Source organism: Alexandromys fortis, unplaced genomic scaffold, assembly GCF_014885135.2.
Source record: "Alexandromys fortis isolate MF-2015 unplaced genomic scaffold, M_Fortis_MF-2015_v1.1 scaffold_138, whole genome shotgun sequence".
In the NCBI taxonomy this organism is placed as follows: domain Eukaryota; kingdom Metazoa; phylum Chordata; class Mammalia; order Rodentia; family Cricetidae; genus Alexandromys; species Alexandromys fortis.
The window spans coordinates 1,207,054-1,226,458 of NW_026068034.1; the positions used below are offsets into that span (position 1 = coordinate 1,207,054).

At 41.2% G+C, this 19,405-nt stretch overlaps 1 protein-coding gene across 1 annotated transcript in view; it reads left to right on the top strand.

The window, feature by feature from the left end:
• Alms1 (ALMS1 centrosome and basal body associated protein) overlaps positions 1-19,405 on the top strand; it is a 117,207-nt gene that overhangs the window by 91,222 nt on the left and 6,580 nt on the right. Inside the window, exons 18-22 of the mRNA XM_050164969.1 lie at positions 15,758-15,872; positions 17,203-17,406; positions 17,737-17,978; positions 18,485-18,782; positions 19,211-19,304. Of these exons, the coding sequence (XP_050020926.1) occupies positions 15,758-15,872; positions 17,203-17,406; positions 17,737-17,978; positions 18,485-18,782; positions 19,211-19,304 (953 nt within the window). The remainder of the gene's footprint in view (positions 1-15,757; positions 15,873-17,202; positions 17,407-17,736; positions 17,979-18,484; positions 18,783-19,210; positions 19,305-19,405) is intronic.

Below are 19,405 nucleotides of genomic sequence, written 5' to 3' on the forward strand. Positions count from 1 at the left end.
TTTTTTTTTTTTGGTTTTTCGAGACAGGGTTTCTCTGTGGCTTTGGAGCCTGTCCTGGAACTAGCTCTTGTAGACCAGGCTGGTCTCGAACTCACAAAGATCCGCCTGCCTCTGCCTCCCAAGTGCTGAGATTAAAGGCCTGCGCCACCACCGCCCGGCTTTCTTTGACCTTTTTTTTACAAAGTCCTTTAACCTTTAGAAATTTAGCTGCTTAACTTTTTGTACTGAAGTTGTTAAACTTTTCTATATCTTCAGTATTGTAACTCATATTAAATGTATAATGTGAAAATGTATTTGGCCATTCTGCAGGCAGCCTCTCACATGGTCATGTTTTGATTGTATATGTGACATACAGCAGCTTTAATAGTGCAGCACGTACTTTTGGTTACCTGTACTTTGGGGATCACATCTAAGCAATTGTTTCCAAATCTGATGTCATAAGGTTTTTGTCTTTTTAGTCTAGCTTTTATATTTAGAAACACTATTTTGAGTTAATTTTTATATATGATATTCAGAAAGGGTCTACCTTCATCCTTTGGTGTGTTGTGTCTAGTTCTGACAAGATCATTTGTTAGACTTTTTCCCCTTTGTTCCTTGGCACTGTCATCAGAAGTCATGAATATGTGCATGTCCGTCCACATTTGGATTCTGTATTTTGTTTTATTGGTTTGTTTTTCCTTTTGCCAGTACCAGTTTGAATTTAGTATATCTTCATTATAAGTTTTGATAGAACTGTCCCGTTGTTTTGACCCTCAGAGTCCCTTCAGAGCCCATACTTGCAAATATTTTATTCTTTTTGATGCTATTGTAAGTATAATTGTTTTAATTTCATTTTTGGATTATTGTTGGTATATAGGTACATAGCTACTTTTTACATGTTGGTCTTCTACCTTAGCAGCGTTGCTGGATTGGTATGTTAACTTTTTTCTTTCTTTCTTTTTTTTTTTTTCTGGGACAGGGTAGCCCTGGCTGTCCTGGAACTCACTCTGTGAGCCTTGAGCTCACAGAGATTTGCCTACCTCTGCCTCCTGAGTGCTGGGATTATTTGTTAACTCTTAATTTTCTTGTAGAGCATATAGGATTTCCTTTCATCTGCAGATAGAGTGTCTCTCGCCTTTGTAGTTTGGATGGTTTGAATTTTTCTGATTTACCAAGAACTTTTAGAGGGGGGTTCTGTGGTAAAAGCAGGTACCCTTGTCATGGTCAGGAGGAATACTTTCAGTCCTTCACAGCTGAGCGCATGTTAACTGTGGGGTTTTCTCTTGTGACTTGTTATATTAAGGAAGTTCCCTTTTCATCGTCTGGATTTTATTTTTATTAAAAAAAGGTTTTGGTTTTAGTCAGATTTGGCATCTACTGAAATGATCATCACCATCCCATTTCCTATTAATACGATATACATGAATTGATAATCGCACGTTGAACCAATATTGCACTCCTGGTATAATTCCCATTTTGCTAGTTAAGCAATCCTTTTCATGTGCCATAGGATTCAATTTGCTAGACTTTTGAAGATGTTTGCATCTATATTCATATGGCCTATAGTTTTCTTGTGATGTTTTTACTATCTTTGTTGTTAGGATAATACCAGCCTCTTGGACTGAGTTTGTCTCTTTGGCGTTTTGATGTTGAGTGTTAGGATTAATGCTGTGATTAATGTTAATTCTTTATGTGCTTCATAGAATTTACCAGTGATTGCCATAGACATAGTTCATGTATTTTTCTTTGATTTCTATTTCTTGAGTCAGTTTTTGTATTTTGTGTTTTCTAATAGGCATTACTTATTTGTAAAAGATTTATTTATTTTATTTTATATGTCTGCGAACTCAAAGAAAACTGCCTGTCTGTTTCCTGGGATTATAGATATGTGCCACTGCACCTGACTGTGTACTTGTTGTTTTAATCAGAGTCAGAAGTTTTAAACTGGAAATACAGTAATGCTGACAGTAATAATTACTTATGTCATTGACTTTAAAAACGTTTCTTTAGTCAAAGTCTGATTGCAAATTCTTAGATGGGTCTATGATTTGAAAGCAGTCCGCCCAACAGTCTTCCCATGTAGCTCTGGCTGCTCTGAATTTAGTATGTAGGCCAGTTTAGTTGGCCTGAGCACTGTGCAGGTGCTGCGAATCAAACCCTGGTCATCTTCAAGGAACGAAAAGTGCCCTTAACCACCGAGCCATCTCTCCAGCTCCCATCCCCACCCAAAATTGTTTTTGTGTGATGTTAATAGGTGTGCAAAGAAAGCGGATTTCCAAGTCTCTTGTTAATTTTTATTTTCCGCCTGAATGATAATCTGACCCTACAGTTTTGTCGTGGTAAATCCTCTCAGAAGTGTGGCAGAAGAGAAACGTGAGAGAAGTACTGTGCAGTTTCTGTGCCATTGGTATCTCCTCTTCCTCATCTTCATCATCATCTTTTCTTATATACATAGTTTTACTGTGGAACCCAAAGCTGATCTCAAGCTTGTAATTCTCCAACCTCAGTCTCCCAAATTGTAGCATTCCAGTATAACACTGTCATACCCGACAGAGAAAAAATAACTTTAGTGCTAAGAATTAGTTGAATTAAATGTGTTCCCATTCATGCTTGCCTTTAAAAAAATTTCCCTGTACCTATTCTTATTTCAGTCATGTGGCTGGCCTTTAAAAAATATATTTTGGGTTGCATGGGTTCTTAAAAATACTTGTGTAGGGGCTGGAGAGATGGCTCAGTGGTTAAGAGCATTGCCTGCCAAAGGTCCTGAGTTCAATTCCCAGCAACCACATGGTGGCTCACAACCATCTGTAATGGGGTCTGGTGCCCTCTTCTGGCCTACAGGCACACAGACAGAATATTGTATACATAATAAGTAAATAAATATTTAAAAAAAAATACTTGTGTATTGCCAGGTGGTGGTGGCACACATGTTTAATCCCAGGACTCGGCAGGCAGAGGCATACTGATCTCTGAGTTTGAGGCCAGCCTGATTTACAAAGCAAGTCCAGGACAGCTCGGGCTACACGGTGAAACCATGTCTCAAGAAAAACACAAAAACCTTGCGTGTGTGCGTGCTCGTGTGTGTGTGTGTGTGTGTGTACACGTGTGTGTGTACATGCATTTTTGTATATAATGTACACCACTGTTTTTTTTTTCTCTGATGCTCATAAGTTGAGAATCCACTGGCATGTCATCACAGGTGTCCCTAACCCAGGTGTCTCATCACCGTGTAATATTCCATGGAGTCTTCACATTTACACGTGCTCTGCTGGACACTCCCCAGCTGTCCAGCACACAAAACAAGCAGTTTGTCTCTCGGGGACAGTCTTTTGCAGCTATATTGGAAGTGGGATTCTTGGGTCAACTACACAAGTATTTAGTTTCATATAAGAGTACAAACTTTCTTTTTTAGTATTCCTGCCTGAATTGTATAAAAATTTCCATTGCTACTTTTCAGCTGGTAATGTCTAGTCTTCATATGGAAATAAGAAATATGGATTTCTATACCATGTAAAGATAATTTTTTTAAGTTTATATTTAAAAAAAAAACTTTTCTCATTTTACATAGCAATCCCAGTTTCCACTCCTTTTCCTCCTCCCTCTCTCTTCATGTTTACCTCCTACCCCTCCTCCATCCACTCCTCAGAGGATAAGTTCCCATGGGGAGACGTCAAAGTCCAGCACATTATTTTGAGGCAGGACCAAGACCCTTCCCACTATATCTAGGCTGAGCAAGGTATCCCCCCAAAGAGAATGGGTTCCAAAAAGCCAGTCCAAGCAGTAGGGATAAATGCTGTACTCACTGCCAGTGACCCCACAGTCTGCCCTAGCTGTACAACTGTCACCCACATCCAGAGGACCAAGTTTGGTCCTATGCTGGCTGGTTCTCCTGCTGCCGTGCCCAGTGAGCTTCCGTTAGCTCAGGTAAGCTGTTTCAGTGGGTATCCTATCATGGTCTTGAACCCTTTGCTCATATTGCTCCTTCCTCTCTTCAACTGGATTTTGGGAACTCAGCCCAGTGCTCTCTGTGGATCTCTGCATCTGCTTCCATCGGTTGCTGGATGAAGATTCTATGATGACCATTAAGGTAGTCATCAATCTAACTACAGGGCAAGGCCAGTTCGGGCATCCTCTCCACAATTGCTTAGACTCTTAGCTGGGGTCATCCTTAAGAATTCCTGGAATTCTTAGAATTTCTCTAGTGCCAGGTTTCTTGCTAGTCCCATAATGGCTCACTCATTCAACATAGCTCTTTCCTTGCTCTCCCTCTCTGTCCTTCCCCCATCTTGATCACCCTGTTCCCTTAAGTTCTCCCTCCCATTCCATCTTCCCTTCTCCCCCATTCCCATGCTCCCAATATTCTCAGGAGATCTTGTCTATTTCCCCTTCCCAGGGGGAATCTATATATGTTTCTCTTAGGATATTCTTTGTTACCTAACTTTTCTGGAGTTGTAGACTATAGATTGGATATCCTTTGCTTCTTCTAATATCCATTGATGAGTGAGTACGTATCGTGCTCATCTTTCTGGGTCTGGGTTCCCTCACTGAGGATAGTTTTTTCTAGTTCCATCCATTTGCATGTAATTTTCAAGGTGTCATTTTTTTTTAACCTCTGATTATTACTCCATTGTGTAAAAGTCCCACATTTTCTTTATCCATTCTTTGGTAAAGGGGCATCTAAATTGCTTCCAGGTTCTGGCTATTACAAATAATGCTGTTATGAACATAGTTGAGCAGATGTTCTTATAGTATGACTGAGCATTCTTAGGGTATATGCCCAAGAGTTTGGTATTGCTGGGGTAGGTTGATTTCCAATTTTTTGAGAATCCGACATACTGATTTCCAAAGTGGCTGTACATGTTTGCACTCCCACCAGCAAAAGCTGTCATTGGTGTTTTTGATCTTAGCCATTCTAACTGGTGTAAGATGGAATCTCAAAGCCATTTTGATTTGCATTTCCCTGATGGCTAAGGATATTGCACATTTGCTTATGTCTTTTCGGCCATTTGAGATGCTTTTGTTGAGAATTCTGTTTAGATCTGTACCCTATTTTAAAAATCGGGTTATTAGGTATTTTGATGCCTAGTTTCTTGAGTTCTGTAAATACTTTGGCGATCAATCCTCTGTCTGATGTGGGGTTGTTGAAGATCTTTTTCCATTCAGTACCCTGCCGTTTTGACTTATTGACTGTGTCTTTGCTTTACAGAAGCTTCTCAGTTTCAGAAGGTCCTATTTATTTATTGTTGCTCTCAGTGTCTGTGCTACTAGTGTTATGTTTACGAAGTGGTCTCCTGTGCTCATACGTGAAGGCTGCTTCCCACTTTCTCTTCTGTGAGGTTCAGTGTCACTAGATTTATATTGAGGTCTTTGATCTGTTTGTACCTGAGTTTTGTGCATGGGGATAGATATGGTTCTATTTGCATTCTTCTACATGCTGACATCCAGTTATGCCAGCAATATTTGTTGAAGATGCTTTCTTTTTTACATTGTATAATTTTAGTTTTTTGTCAAAAATCAGGTGTTCATAGGTGTGTGAATTAATATCTGGATTTTTGATTCAATTCCATTGGTACACCTGTCTTTTCATGCCAGTACCAAGCTGTTTTCATTACTGTAGCTCTATAATAGAGATTGATGTCAAGCTATAATAGAACTTGTGATACCTCCAGAAGTTTCTTTATTGTACAGGATTGTTTTGGCTATCCAGGTTTGTTTGTTTTTCCATATGAAGATGATCGTTGTTCTTTTGAGATTTGTGAAGAATTGTGTTGGGATTTTGATGGAGATTGCATTAAATCTGTAGATTGCTTTTGGTAGGGTTGCCATTTTTATTTTGCTGATCCTACCTATTCAAGAGCATGGGAGCTTTTTTCCTGCTACGGCTGAAAACTAAAAAGCATGTGGTCAGCTGTTTATCAACACTATTTAAGTGTTTCTTGGCAGGACCTCTTAAAAGAGCTGCAAGACTTTACAGCTAAAGCTGAGTCAGGAAGCCTCTCTTTGAGAGTGCTTGCTTGCCCCTAGCAAGCAGAGCAGACCCGAGAAATTACTGATACCAAGAAACCATGTGTAATGTTGTTATTTTGTTCTAGAATTACTTCCCAAGCTGTCTCAGGCTTTATGTGGATGTAGTTGTTCACGTGGGCGCCATTCTGTAACAGAGCTACCACAGCAGAATAGATATGGAGAGAGTGGATAGCCTTGTCTTGTGCCTGATTTTAGTGGAATTACTTTGTTTCTCTCCATTTAATATAATGTTGGCTGTCAGCTTGCTGTATTTTGTTTTTATTATGTTTCAATACATTCCTTGTAATCCTGATCTCTCCAAGATCTTTATCATGAAGGGATGCTGGATTTTGTCAAATACTTGTTCAGCATCTAATGAAATGATCGTATGGTTTTTTTCTTTCAGTTTACTTATTTGATAAAGTACGTTGTTAGGTTTTTATATGTTGAACCATCCCTGCATCTCTGGGGTGAAGCTGACTTGATCATGGTGGATGATTTTTTTTATGTGTTCTTGGATTCAGTTTGCCAGTATTTTATTGAGTATTTTTCATGAATATTCATGAGGGAGATTGATCTGTAATTCTCTCTCTTGGTTGAGTCTTTGTGTGATTTCGGTACCAGGGTAACTGTAGCTTCATAAAAAAAAGTTTGGTATTGTTCTGTTTCTATTGTGTGGAACAATTTGAGGAGTATAGGTATTAGCTCTTCTTTGAAGTTCTGGTAGAGTTTGTGCTAAAACCATCAAGACCTGGGCTTTTTTTTGTTTGGGAGACTTTTGATGATTGCTTCTATTTCCTTATAGGTTATAGGTCTATTTAAATTGTTCATTTATTTAAACTGTTCATTGTGGTATGTGGTACCTATCCAAACAATTGTCCATTTCTTTTACATTTTCCAATTTTTTGGAGTACGGGCTTTCAAAGTATGACCTAATGAATCTCTGAATTTCCTCAGTGTCTGTTGTCCCCTTTTCATTTCTGTTTTTGTTAATTTGGATATTCTCTCTTTGCCTTTTGATTAGTTTGGATAAGGGTTTGTCTATCTTGATGATTTTCTCACAGAACCAGCTCTTTGTTTTATTGATTGAATTGTTTCTATTTTATTGATTTCAGCCTTCAATTTGATTTTTTTTTGTTTTGCTTTGTGTGTGTTTTTGTTTTGTGTCTGAGTGAATGTTACTTGTCTTTCTGTGGGCCATATTCATAAACTGTGGGCATGACAAGTCAACAGAGCAGCTTAAAAGACTTGTCCACCCACACACACTTCTAATATGGAATGTGATCCGTGGAGTGGATGCTCACGTTTTATAAGTAACTGTAACCACAACACAGTAAAACTAGACTGAACAAATATTTTAAAATTAAATGCATTGTTTTACATTTCAAGGTAATAATGGTATGTCAAAACTAGGAGTTGTGGCAAAATCTGTGGTGAGAAGAGCCTGTCCACCATAGGAATCCATTCCCAGGACTGATGAGTATAGTCAAGAGCAGACCCTTTAACAGTTTTCTCTGTTTCCTCTGGTCATTTTCTCTGGTTTCTTGCCACAGAAGGAAAGAAAGTGATAGGGAAACACAGACACAGACAAAGAAGATGTTTCTTAGACTTATGTATGTGGTTTTGCCTGTATGTGTGTGCATCAAATGGGGACAAAGGCGATATTTTCATGGTTGTTTTAGGCAGATGTATTTTAGAATCTAAGTGGATGATTATTGAGGAAAACATAAACTGAAAGAAATAGACTTAGCTGATCAAAACTGAATTGCTGTCTGTAATCTACAGCCCACTACCTCTTGGCCCAGAAGGTGACCCCTCTGGAAGGGTATTTCCAAAAAAGTTTGCCGTTCCGCAGGTCTGAGAGCGTGTGTCGTGTTATCCCCAGGCCCAGTTCAGGGACTCAGCTTTTTAACGTCTGCTAGTACTCTGAAATGTGTTTTTTAAAAAATTAGTTTAAGATTTTCCATTTATATTTCTTATGCTGTCTTTTATAGTCTTTTTTGTTATTCCCTGAAGATTTCTTTATTGATTCTTAAACATTAGTTGTTCTGCAATTATGTTGTAACATTGTTTCTTTATTCATTCTGCTAGCCCACCCTTAAGCTTATAAACACAAATTTCCTACTTAAAAATATACAGGGGTAAGGAAGCAGTACGTTTAAACTGCTAATGTATATAGTTTATCTTGTGTGTAAATTTTTCTAAATAATTATCAGTAGATATCTTTTATTAAGAAAGTAATATAGAGTTACTAAGAAAATCTGGTATCCTTTTTTTTTTTTTCCTTTTTTCTTTTTTTGGTTTTTTGAGACAGGGTTTCTCTGTAGCTTTGGTGCCTGTTCTGGAACTAGCTCTTGTAGATGGTGTCCTTTTGTTAACTGGATTCTTAACCATTAAGATTCAGTAATTGAGTAGCATGTTTTTCTTTTGAAATTTTAATCTAAAACAGTTAAAATATTGGAAATATCTGAAGTGGAAATTAATTTTGTCTCAAGTGTAAAGTTTTATTCACTAATGATAAAATTGGATCAGAGCCTCCAAGTAAACCTAACATCAGGTGCAGCTGGCCACCTGAGTCAAATGGTGATAGCGACCTGGTGAATGATCAGGATCCCTCTGGATGTTTAGAGCCAGAGGCTAAGGTTTTCAAGGGAGCACAAAGAAAAATGCCACTTTTAGACCATATTGTTTCCATATTAATAGAAAACCTTTGAATTGCTACCATCCTGCTCTGCAATGTTTTGTGATCATAAGTCAACTTCCTGCCTTGTCCACATATTGATGGTGGAGTTGAAGTCCTAGGTTTCCTTCCTCCCTCTGTTCTTCAACCCTGCTGTATCTGGGAACTTTCCTGATGTCAACTATAATGACCTCCGTAGCATGTTAACCACCTTGGTAGTTACAGTGTGAGTGTTGGGGTCACCCACAGTTGTTTTCCTATCTTCAGTCCTTACTCTCATGGATACCAGGAGAAAAAAAACCCAAAAGCCAAGAACCCATTCAGATACAATGCCCTTTTAACCTTCTATGGAAGGTTTGACACACATTTTTTGTTTGTTTTTTTGAAATAGGGTCTTTCTACATAGCCCCAACTATTTAGAATTCACTATGTACACTATCCTGGCCTCAGATTCACAGAGATCTGCCTGCCTCTGCCTCCCATTAAAGGTGTCTGCAACTAAGCCCAGTTGTTTTTCATAATGGGTATCATTTACCCTCTAGGTCTCCCTCGTAACTTGTCTCTAGGAATTACATGTCAAAGGTTATTTTTTGTATAGATACATAGTTTTGTCACCCCTTAGTGGGCCAATACATTTTATTACTAGACTATAAATTATCTAGACATCAACTATAGTTGATCTGGTCTTTTTCTGTTAGTTTTTTTGTTTGTTTGTTTGTTTGGAGGCAGGATTTCTCTGTGTAACAGTCCTGGAACTTGTTTGGTGACCAGGCCTACCTTAAACTCATTGAGATCCGCCTGCCTCTGCCTCACGCCTCACAAGTGCTGGGATTAAAGATGTGCGCCACCACCACCAGGCTTGATCTGGACATTTCTAAAAGCCTTTTGGCAAGAAACATGTTTTGGTGCCATAGAGTTCCTCTGATTTTGACTTACTTACTAGAGTGTGTTTCTGACTTAAGCTTAGGTAGTTATGATCATTCCGTTCCTCAGAAGGACAAAACTCTCTCCTCTCTGGTGCCTAGCTGACTGAAGGCCACTGATATTAAGCTAACAAGTACATTTTTCCAAGCTTAATTTTTATATCCAGAGTAATTCTCTATTTTGGACAGGGTCTCAAGTAGTCCAGGCTTTTAACATGCTGTGTACCCAAAGATGACTTAGATTTCCTGATTCTCTTGCCTCTGCTTCCCAAGTGCTGGAAGACAGGTATACACTATCACACCTGACAGGTTGTCTGTTTATTGACTGGTATGCTTAATGAAATAGAGATAATTTTAGACTCTTGAATGGTTTTAAAAAGCTGGGGCATAGTGGCAATTGCCTGTAGTCCCCGAATTTGGAAGGCCAAGACAAGCAGATCAGAAATTCAGTTGCCCTTGCCTGCTCAGCCAGTTAAAGGCAAGACTGGGCTACATGAGATCCCGTCTCCATAAATACAATATTTAATTTAAAGGCTTCCTTTCTGGATCTTTCTGATGTCTAATCAGTAAACGTAGGAATGGGTCTTATCTAGTACTTTTTAGGTTAAAAGATTCTACAAAAGTTGTAGCCGGGCGGTGGTGGCGCACACCTTTAATCCCAGCACTCGGGAGGCAGAGGCAGGCGGATCTCTGGGAGTTCCAGGCCAGCCTGGTCTACAAGAGCTAGTTCCAGGACAGGCTCCAAAGCTACAGAGAAACCCTGTCTCGGGGGGGAAAAAAAAAGAAAAGAAAAAAAAAGTTGTAGAAAAACATCCTTGCAAATGGTGGCATGTTCTTTGACCCTCTGTAGAGCCAGGCAACAGCAGGTGAGTTTGCTCTCATAATAGACGCTAGAGAGAAGCAGCCGCCAGCACACATCTTCCAAGATGATCCACAACCGAAAGCATACACTGTGGTAACTGATGTCATTTAACTTGGGAACGCTTAAATCTTTTTATGAAAGCCCCATGTAGGAAAACAGAATGAGCCGATCTACACTCAAATCTGGAGGTTGATAAGGTACCTGCGTCCTCCTCTGGACAGAGTGATCTGGTCTCCTGCTTGCCAGAAGCATTTGTTGATGAATTTTTAAACGTGTATCCCATGGTGGATCCCCAAGCCAGTTTGACACAAGTACAAGTCTTCTCATGGTGACTTTGGAGTGTGGGTAGAAGTCGGTACTCCCTGCACCACTGCTCTAGGGTGTGGGGCTGCATTTCACCTAATGCTTTTATGTTAGACCATAGCACGTTATCTTTGTGATACTCCACTTAGCTGATGGCCACATTTTGTTTTGTCATTCAGTTCATGGACAAGATTTTCTCCTTTTTTGCCTATTTCAACAAAACTGGGTGAGCATGTCCACATTTTCATGTGTTAGCCTGTTCCCTTTTCTTAGGAATATGTCTGGGGTGGAATTGTTTGATCTCATGCAACTCTTCACTTCTGGTGAACTGCCAGACTTTGAAGTGTCTTTAGCAGTTCCCATCCCCGTCAGCAGTGAGAACGTTTCCGTTTCTCTGCACCCTACTTAGTATGTGTTTGTCTCCTTTGGCTTTTACCATCATAGATGGCCGAATAAGTACATTTTGTTGGGAGGAGTTTATTTTAGGCTGTAGTTTTAAATGTTTAGCTTTTCATAGCACTTTGTTTAAGATGCACTGTAATTGTGGGTTTCCATGGCGTGTGCATTCACAATGAGTTGTGCGATCATCAGCATATCCGCCTTAGACTTTTTCTATGCGGGAAGCTCCCTTTTTTTTTTTTGTTTACAGCTATTCCCAGCTTTGGGAACCCTCATCCTGCCCATTCTGCACAGTTCAGCCAAGTCGCGGATGATGCAGCCTTTGCTCTGGCTTGCTTGCTCTAGCATGCTGATTTCAGAGTTCACCTGGGTGGTGTGTCGTCAGGAATTCCTCCTGCTGCTGAGCTGTAGTTGGTTCTATGGTTTTACCACGTTGTGTCTGTTAGTGGACATTTAGAATGGTTAGGTGTTTTTAATTATTGGAATATGACTGTAAACATTGGTCTAGAAGTTTTATGTAAGCATTTAAATTTCTTTTATTTCCTTTATGACGTATGGCAAATTTTTAAGAAACTGCCTGTGTTTTTTCAGATTGCCCATGTGCAGTGTGTTGAGCATTCCAGTTCCTCCACATCTTGCCTGTCATTATTGGTGTTTTTGTGGTGACCATTCTAAATGATGTGAAGGAATTCGTGATGCTTTTAATCTGGACTTTGCCAGTGGCTTGATAGTGAAGATCTTTTTGTGTTCTTGTCTTTGGTGGGAAGGATACTCAGATATTTTGCCTGTTTTTAAGTTAGGTCGTCTGTCTTCCTGTTTAGCTCGTAAGATCAAGTGCGGTGTCTGGTCTCGTCAGCTCTGTGTTTTTGTCACAGGTCTCACCAGTGTGTAACCTGGTGACAAGACCTCCTGTTCTGGCACTCTCTCCTAGTTTATTTTTAAAATAAAATTTGATGTTCAAATGCTGAGTAATGCATTTGGTTTAACTCCCCCCCCCTTGTGAATTGTGCTGTTACTATTAGACCTGAGTTTTTTTCTCCTATGTTTTTATTTTAAAATTTGATGTCAGCTTGTATCACCTGTAGTCCACATGTACTTCAGGATAGCTGTTGTGCCATTCATGGATGGCAATGCCATGTAGCAATCTCAGAAAGTTTGGACATATCTTTATGTAATTCTTTAGTAATTCTTTAGCTCTGCTCAGTAAAATGTATGTGATGTGTCTAAAGTCCTCTTGTATGTGAAGATCATTTGTTCTGAATCCCTTGTTCGGAGCTCTATCCTTTCCTGCAGTGGGTAGCTTTGGTCCTTCCTGGAAAATCACTGACCACACTCCTCAGAGTCACTTTATCTTCTCAGTTCTTTGTTGGCTGCTGTAGCCTCAGTTAGAGTGTGTCTTAATCATTGTAGCTTTGTTTTGAAATCAGGAAATGATTTTTTTATCTGTTCTTTCTCTTTTTTATTAATTTTGGTCTCTGATGATCCTTTGCCTTTCCATGGAAGTTTGAGATCAGCTTACAAATTTCTTCAGGAAGATTCATTGGAATATTTTAGGCTTATGGAGAACCTACAAATTAATCTGAAGAGACTTGCCATCCTAGCAGTTTTTGAGTTTTCTGTATGAGAGTCTCATCAACATTTTTAATTTCTCCCATAAATACTTTATAGTTTTTCTATTGTGAATGAGATTGTTTCCTTAATTTTATTTTCAAATTTCTCAGTGTTAGAATGCAGAAATGACTTTTCTCTCTTGAGACTCAGCCCATTCGGGCACCTACTGTACTTTGTGTCTCAACTGTAGAGGTATGTTGTATTACCTGCCATCGCGTCTCTTCTCTACTTGCAGATTTTGCCTTTTAACATCATAGCATTCTCAACGTTTTACATTAGTTGGGTTTTTGTTGTATTTAATAGTCTATCATCAAAACCATTTTTTATTTGTTTGTTTTGAAATGGTGTCTCAATTTTTTGCCCCGACTGGGCTTGATTGAACTCATGAAGAGCTGAGATTTTATTTTTTCTAGTGTTTCTTTTGTTGATTTATTTCTTTTGTTATATGTATTCCTTTATTCGTTTGTTTGTTTTGGAACAGGGCCTCACTGTGTATCAGGCTAGCCTAGGGTTCAATCCTCCTGCAGCTCCCAAGTGTTGGGATTACAGGTGTAAACCAGCATATTCAGCCTCTGTCTACTTTTCCCGTAGTTTCAGGAGCAAAACCCTCAGTTCAATGTCTAGGTGAGGGAACTGGCACAAAGAGACAGCTCTGTGTCTTGAGAGAGGACAAGTAAAGGCAGGCTCAAGTTTTAGGGTTATAGGCTTGGAGCTCACTTTGTTTTTTTTTGTGGGGGGGAGGTTCCCTCCTACATCAAAAATTTCCTCGTTCTGTCTACACAGTGCTCTCTGGCCTTTAATTTACATAATTTCACTACTAAACATCCCTTTGTTTTATTTTGACCATACTACTGTTCCTAAAGAGCCTCTCAGGCCCTCTGGGTGTTTATTATATAGAAAGCCTGCTTTCCAAATCTCCAAGGCATTTATATATAAAACATGAAGCAAGAATGGCCAAGCCTAGAGTCGCCATGGTTCTCCCACTCCAGACAGACGCAGGTTAAGATCCTCCCTGAAAAAGGGGAAATGATGGAGGAAGGACATTGGTTAATTATAATAAAGAAACTGCCTTGGCCCATTTTATTGGTTAGAACATAGGTGGGTGGAGTAAACAGAAGAGGATCCTGGGAGAAAGAAGCTGAGTCAGGGAGTCGCCATGGTTCTCCCACTCCAGACAGACGCAGGTTAAGATCCTCCCTGGTAAGCCACCTCGTGGACTACACAGAATATTAGAAATGGGTTAGAACAATATGTAAGAGCTAGCCAATAAGAGGCTACAGATAACGGGCCAGGCAGTGTTTAAATAAAAAAAATGGCCAAGCCTAGAGACACAAGGGTGCTCAATGGGGATTTGTGCAGTGCAAGATGCCTACTCAGGGTCTTTCTGAGTGTTGAAGTAACACTAGGGTAAATGTGGACTAACTGATCGGGCTTCTACCAGTGTGTGTTGCCATTTTAATCCTTGGAACTCTGCCTAGTTCCCATACATGTTATTCTTTTGTTCAAATACTAGTACACCGTACAAGCTGCCACTCGGGGACCATGTGTACTAGGAAAGCTGCCACCTTGGCAGGCCAGTTGCTGTCGTCTTTCCCATGCTCAGACATTTGCTGACCTTGACTTTCACATGCCTACTGATTGATTGATGTTGAGTTCTGAACTTGACAGGTCAGTGGTGTTAAACTCACCAGTTTCCAACACTTACCTTTCTGAAAATCAATGTTTCCTGCTGTCAAATATCATATCATGGCTTCTTTTTCCCCAAGATTCTGGGCTAAGTTCCTGGAAACCTTGGAGTATAGTTTTTATAGTTTAAAGGAGCAGATGCCTGGTTTGAGCTGTAATACACCTCTATCAAACTTGCTTTGAGAATGCCATTTGGCACTTAATTAAAATTTCATATGAACAAACCTCTCCCCTAGAGAGTCTGTCCCCCCACCCCAGTTTTCCCATCCCTATACATTTTTATGAGCTTAAACACTTCAGCTTGAGAGGTATCTCTGGGGAGAGCATTGCTGTGCCATCATGCCAACCAGTGTTCAGGTGCCCACACCTACCCAAAAGCTGATCATCATTTATGTGCCTATAATTCCAGGTCTGAGGGAAGGGAAGCAGAGGCAGGATTGCTGGGGCTTCCTAGCGTCCCAATCTAGCTGTGAAAATGTAAGCCCAAAGTCCAGATTGAGAGCGATGGAGGAGGCTGCTGTTGCCCTCCTCTGTGTTTGTATGCTTGGATACAGACAGCTTTTTGTTTGTTTGTGTTTAAGAAACCGTTTTTGACGGGTGGTAGTGGCACACACCTTTAATCCAGCACTCAGCAAACAGAGACAGGTGGATCGAGGCCAGCCTGGTCTACAGAATGAGTTCCAACATAGGCTCCAAAGCTACAGAGAAACCCTATCCAAAAAACAAAACAAAACAAAAAAACTCAAACAAAACAAAAACAGTTTATGAAGATTTTTTTTCCACCCATCAGTGTCAGCTTTGATCCCTTAACTTGACTTCGGTGCTCTACTTGCTCTGAATATAGTTAAAAAGGACCGTGGGGCTTTCGTATATTTTGTGCTTGACTCATTTGGGATTTCTTAAGGTGCAATGCAGCTCTCTGGTGTCTGTCTGTCAGATAAGAAGTGTGTCTGCTCTGATTGAGGGGTCCTCTAGACTTCATCACTTTAGTTAGCATCTCTTTTAGCTCCAGAATTATCTACAGGTGCGAGCTGAGAATTTTACTCTGGAGATGTGTCAGGCTAAGGTTTAGCTACCAGCTTCTTCAGTTTTCTCGAGTCCCAGAGAAATTTCCAGCTCTCTTTGTATTGCCGTAGCTTGGGCCTGTCCTTCAAGCGGCATTCTTCATGTCACAGACACGTGTCCACATGGGTCCCGAGAGTCTTTCAGCTGTGTCCCAGCAGCTTGGCTAGAGAGGGCTGGCTTGGCCTGTAGCTAACCACTCCTCTGGCTACTGATCACTCTTAACAGAGTCTTTTGTTTTTCCAGGTGGCAAACGAGATTTCCTCTGACTCCGGCTCATCTGCTGGTAGTTTCTTGAGCTTGGCTTCTACTCTTTACGACGAGGAAAGTGTGCATATGTTGAACAAGGGTGTACAAGCTGGTAAGGCCTTTGAATTTAAATTTTGCATTGATATAAAAATGCTTCTTCAACACACTTATTTAACCTCCCTTATGATAAAGGGTATAAAGATTAAAAGTACCTGTATATTTGGATACTATTTTTGCTTACTAATTGCAAAAAAAATCTAAGTGTCTAAGCAAGAGTATAGGAAACTAAGTAGCAGGGTTCAAACACTACAGCCTCTGTGAAGAGCAGTTTGGGAGCTCGTGTTAAATTTCCTTTGACCCAGCGTTTGTTTTTTTTTTTTTTTTTGTTTTGACCACTAGATATACTTAAATATGTGCAAGATGCTAAGTGTAAAAAGTAGGGTTATTTTAGCAGAAAATTAAAGTCAACTTTGATAGCCATCAATAACAATGGTGAAATTAATTATTGTACTTTTGCATAGAATGAGGAAGCTCTCTTGGGGCTGGAGTAATGGTTAAGAGCACTGGTTGCTCTTGTAGAGTTCTGGCTTCAGTTCCCAGCACACACAGAAGTCCCCAGCATATATATTTTAAAAGAAAAATCAAGGTACAGAACATGTACAGTTTGCTGCTGTGTGCATTTTGTAAAAACAAAGGAGGAAGAGAATGGCCTAAGTGAGTGACAGCCTGGGGTCCTGATTTGTAAACAGAATGGTGAGAGGGACCAGGAGAATCCGAAGCTTATGCCTCAAGAGTGTTTGGCTGCATATAAATCAGTCTCTTTTCAAATCTTATTTTACATACCAATCCCAGTTCCTCTCCCTCCTGTCCTCCTGCTCCCCCCATCTTCTCCCCCGCCCACTCCCCAACCTCCTCTCCCACAGGGAGTCAACAAAGTCTGTCACATCACTTGAGGCAGGACCAAGCCCCTACCCCCTGTATCTAGGCTGAACAAGGTATGGCCCCATAGGGAATAGGCTCCAAAGAGGCCAGTTCATGCAGTAGGATAAATACTGGTTCCACTGCTAGTGGCCTCACAAACTGCCCAAGCCACACAACTGTCACCCACATTCAGAGGGCCTAGTTTGGTCTTATGCAGGTTCCTCATCCTTACGAGATGATTGGCAGCAGGTCCAGAAGTGCTTAAGGTTTTTCTTCCTTGGAGGTGAAAGTCTGAAACAATTGAATTTATATTCTTGTTCTGTGGTAGCTAAACTCACTTAGAAATTAAACCCGTGTCTGCCTTTTTGCCCACTTCTCCCTCCCTCTCCCCCTCCCCCGCACCATGCAGCATATCTTTGAGTTATTAATAGGGACTCACCCCTGACTTTAAACCTGCCAAAGTCTGTATACAAGCAGACTCTATCTAGTCTGCTCCCAGATACATCTGTCTTTCTCCTCAGGTAACTTGGAGATTGTGACCAGTGTCAAAAAATACACTCGTGATGTTGGGGTGACTTTCCCAACTCCCTGTCCTAGTGAAGCCAGACTGGAAGAGGACAGTGATGTGACTTCTCAGTCAGAAGAAAAAGCCAAAGAGAAAAAGTTCCTTGCCAATTATCTGCGGGACAAAAACTTAAGGAAGAACAAGCCAAATTCCTGTGAAGGTTGGTTTGTTTCATTTCGAAGGTCAATTTCTAACTCCAGGTGGCAGGGCCTCTCACAAAGGTGTGTCTAAGTCACTGCAACACTGAGATCCCTTGCTTCTGAGGACTCTGTGTTGACACCACCAGCCACGACACTGGCGTGGTTTGAAAGTAACTAGAACTTCATTTAGAGTCCTGCTGTGCTTAAGACCAACTCAAGGGCACCCTAGGGGTTCTCACCCCTAGCAAACGATTCCTTTGCAAGTCAGTGTTACATATATGTCCTTGTAGTTGGGTATAGTTATTAAAAAATAAAACTTTTCAATTTCTACTTGAAAATATTTCCTGTAGGTGTCGCATGGTTTGTTCCTGTGGAAAATAGAAAGTCTGGATCTAAGAAGGAAAACCTGCCCAGGATTTATGGCCCTGGTATCTCCTGGTTTGAACCAGTAACCAAAACCAAACCCTGGAGAGAGCCCCTGAGGGAACAAAACTGGCAGGAGCAGTGCATGAGCAGTCGTGGGTCCCTGAGAGGCCCAGGTGGAGATGGTGCTCGGGCTCCTCTCAGGCCATTTGTGAGAGCAACCCTGCAGGTAGGTCCAGTGACGTCAGGTTGACTTCAGCCATATTGCTTGTGGGAACATGTGTGACTGGCTTGCTGGGCTTTGGTCATTCCACCATTCCTGACGACACAGAGGAGGAAGGTGCTCTGGCACTGCTTGCTCTGTGCGGGCTCCCACGTGTGCCACAGCAGGCCTGGTGTTTGTCAGGATGCATTGTTCTAGGGCCTCACAGTGTTAACCAGGTGCTCACCCCTGAGCTCTTCCCCAGGCCTTGCCAGTCCCTTGGTTGCTAAAGGAAATGATATTTAATGGTGAATTTGTCTGAAGGGAATGAACTGACCACTGACATCAACATTTAGAAAAGTTGCAGGTGACCCTACCTTAGTTCTCAGCTTTTTCCAAAGGTGTTTCTGTGCTCCCTTTGGTTTCCCTGGGGCTGCCCTCCCCTGCAGACTCTCAAGCCTGTGGGGCAGGTGCCATTTTTCTGGGCACTTGAGCAAAGGCCATGGCATTAACGTGAGGTTTTTCTTCTTTAGGAATCTCTCGAGCTTCACAGACCTGATTTCATCTCCCGTTCTGGGGAGCGGATAAAGCGCCTGAAGCTACTAGTCCAGGAGAGGAAGCTACAGAGCTTGTTCCAGAGTGAGCGGGAGGCTCTGTTCAATGCGGTGCGGCCCCTGCCTAGGAGAGGTGTGCTTCTTTGTCACCTGTCCTATGAGAGGTGTCTCTTGTCACCTGTCCTGTCTAGGAGAGGTGCCTCTTGTCACCTGTCCTGTCTAGGAGAGGTGCCTCTTTGTCACCTGTCCTGTCTAGGAGAGGTGTCCCTTGTCACCTGTCCTGTCTAGGAGAGGTGTCCCTTGTCATCTGTCCTGTCTAGGAGAGGTGCCTCTTGTCATTTTTGCTGAATGGCTGCTACTGTGCTGACGAGCGCTGCTGGACGCCAGGCCACAGTAAGGATGCTGAACGTGACTTTGCTTGCTAAGATTCGAGTCTCCTTAGCTAGCCAGTAGACTGGCCCAACCTAGCTTTCCACTCATCTGTGACCCAAGTAACCCCAATTCTGCTAGCCTTGTCACTGCATAGAAATCTCTTTAAAAAGAGAGGCTGCCATAAGGATGATTCTTTCGTGAACTAGCCTTGTGTGCCTGGTTTCCGAGTGCAATATGAAAACAGTAGTGGTAAACACAGACCTAGGTCTGCCCAGCACGGTTCTCATAGCACCTGACTGAGAACAGCACTGTATTTATACTCTTACTTCCCAGGGAGACTAAATAGCTCGCCCAAGGTAACATTCTTCTTAGTGAAGGAGCTGGGGTTCACAGCCAAGATCTGTGCTCTTAGCAGTTACACCAAGTGGTAAGTCTCAATAAAATAACACAAGAAAGCAGTGAAAATGTAAAATAACCAGCCAAAGCTGTCAGCCTTACTTGTCAGCTGGTTCACACTGGCCTCCCCCC